This window comes from Gigantopelta aegis, chromosome 15, assembly GCF_016097555.1.
Source record: "Gigantopelta aegis isolate Gae_Host chromosome 15, Gae_host_genome, whole genome shotgun sequence".
Lineage (NCBI taxonomy): Eukaryota > Metazoa > Mollusca > Gastropoda > Neomphalida > Peltospiridae > Gigantopelta > Gigantopelta aegis.
This window is the reverse complement of record NC_054713.1, coordinates 34,931,828-34,933,335: the sequence shown is the minus strand read 5'-3', so window position 1 is coordinate 34,933,335 and position 1,508 is coordinate 34,931,828. Positions and strand designations below refer to the sequence as shown.

Genomic DNA, 1,508 nt, shown 5'->3' with positions numbered 1-1,508 from the left:
TTTCCTTCCTTCCTTCTTCTTCTCTCTCTCTCTCCCTCCATATCTCTCTCTCTCCCTCCCCCTCCCCCCCCCTCTCTCTGTGTGTGTGTGTGTGTCTCTCTCTCCCCCCCCCCCCTCTCGCTCTCTCTCTCTCTCTCCTCTCTCTCTCTCTCTCTCTCTCTCTCTCTCTCTCTCTCTCTCTCTCTCTCTCTCTCTCTCTCTCTCTCTCTATTTCTCTATTTCAGAATGGGTGACTACAAGATGGTAGAAGGATATCCTGGGGAGTTTCCCGACTGGTACAAACCACAACAACTTCCGGAAGATAGTCCAATAAAACAAGACAAGTTTGAAAAGAAACCGTATCCATGGTACCAGTATCAACTCTTTAATATTAAAGGTTCGTTCTTGAATTCTGGGGCCTATTTCACAAAACATAGTAGGCGTACGTTTACGTCTGCGACTAGCAGTTATACCGGTCAAACGAAGAAAATTACATCATTACAAAAGATGGAGGATAAACGTGGGGGTGGGGGATTGAGTCTAGACTGTGGCGACATTTCCGAAACCCCATCCCCGCCTCCTGCACACGTGTCCGTGATTTAGCAGTATATGCGTGTGAAACGGGCGGGTATGGGGGGGAAGAGAGAGAGAGAGAGAGAGAGAGAGAGAGAGAGAGAGAGAGAGAGAGAGAGAGAGAGAGAGAGAGAGAGAGAGAGAGAGAGAGAGAGAGAGAGAGAGCATTCCTAAATACACCCAATACATTTTAGTTTCTATAATATAATTCATTTCTTAATTATTATCCTTTTAGATGATCCAACGGAACACAACGATCTCTCTACGAAGTTGCCCGATATCCTAGCAAAGATGAAAGCGAGGCTAAACGAGTACAAAAAACAGATGGTTCCTCCAAACTTCCCGATTCTACCCGATCCTAAGAGCGACCCTGCACTCTATAACAACACGTGGTCGCCTGGCTGGTGCTAGCCTGTAAACTAGTCTATTTTATTTTTTATAATTCTAAACTAATTATTAAAATAAATACATTTTTAGGCCATTGCAAAATTTATTTTCCTTACATGATCTGGGTTTTTTTTTTTTTTTTTGGTTTGTGTGTTATGCCAAACAAAAAGAGTCAATGACTTTAAAAATCAGTTGGGGAAGATGTCCACATAGTCAGTCTCAGTTTGACCATGACGTTTGTGGAGCATGTACCTGAAGTGCGATGGGTGTCTCTGTCTTTCTGTCTCTCTCTCTGTCTTTGTCTCTCTCTCTGTTTTTTTTTCTCTGTCTCTGTCTCTCTGTCTCTCTCTTTCTCTGTGTGTGTCTTACCTGCAGTTCGAAATAACCATGTGTGGCATCAAAAAGCAACTTACAGTGTGCTGAGTTGGCGTTTCCATTAGGTTTTGGGCCGGTAGGAGCTGGGTTCGTATCGCAGTACTAACTTTAACACAAATTGAGTATATAGCTTACTCAAGGGCAGTGTATTGAAATAAATGTATGTGCGGGTGCAAATCACATTTATTTTGAAC

The 1,508-nt window shown here is 43.2% G+C and overlaps 1 protein-coding gene across 1 annotated transcript in view; it reads left to right on the top strand.

Annotated features, from left to right (window-relative positions):
- The window catches only part of LOC121390548 (arylsulfatase B-like), a 28,023-nt gene extending 26,990 nt beyond the window's left edge, over window positions 1–1,033 (top strand). Inside the window, exons 13-14 of the mRNA XM_041522384.1 lie at window positions 225–376; window positions 788–1,033. Of these exons, the coding sequence (XP_041378318.1) occupies window positions 225–376; window positions 788–963 (328 nt within the window). The 3' untranslated portion in view covers window positions 964–1,033. The remainder of the gene's footprint in view (window positions 1–224; window positions 377–787) is intronic.
- Window positions 1,034–1,508: the final 475 nt, after the last annotated feature.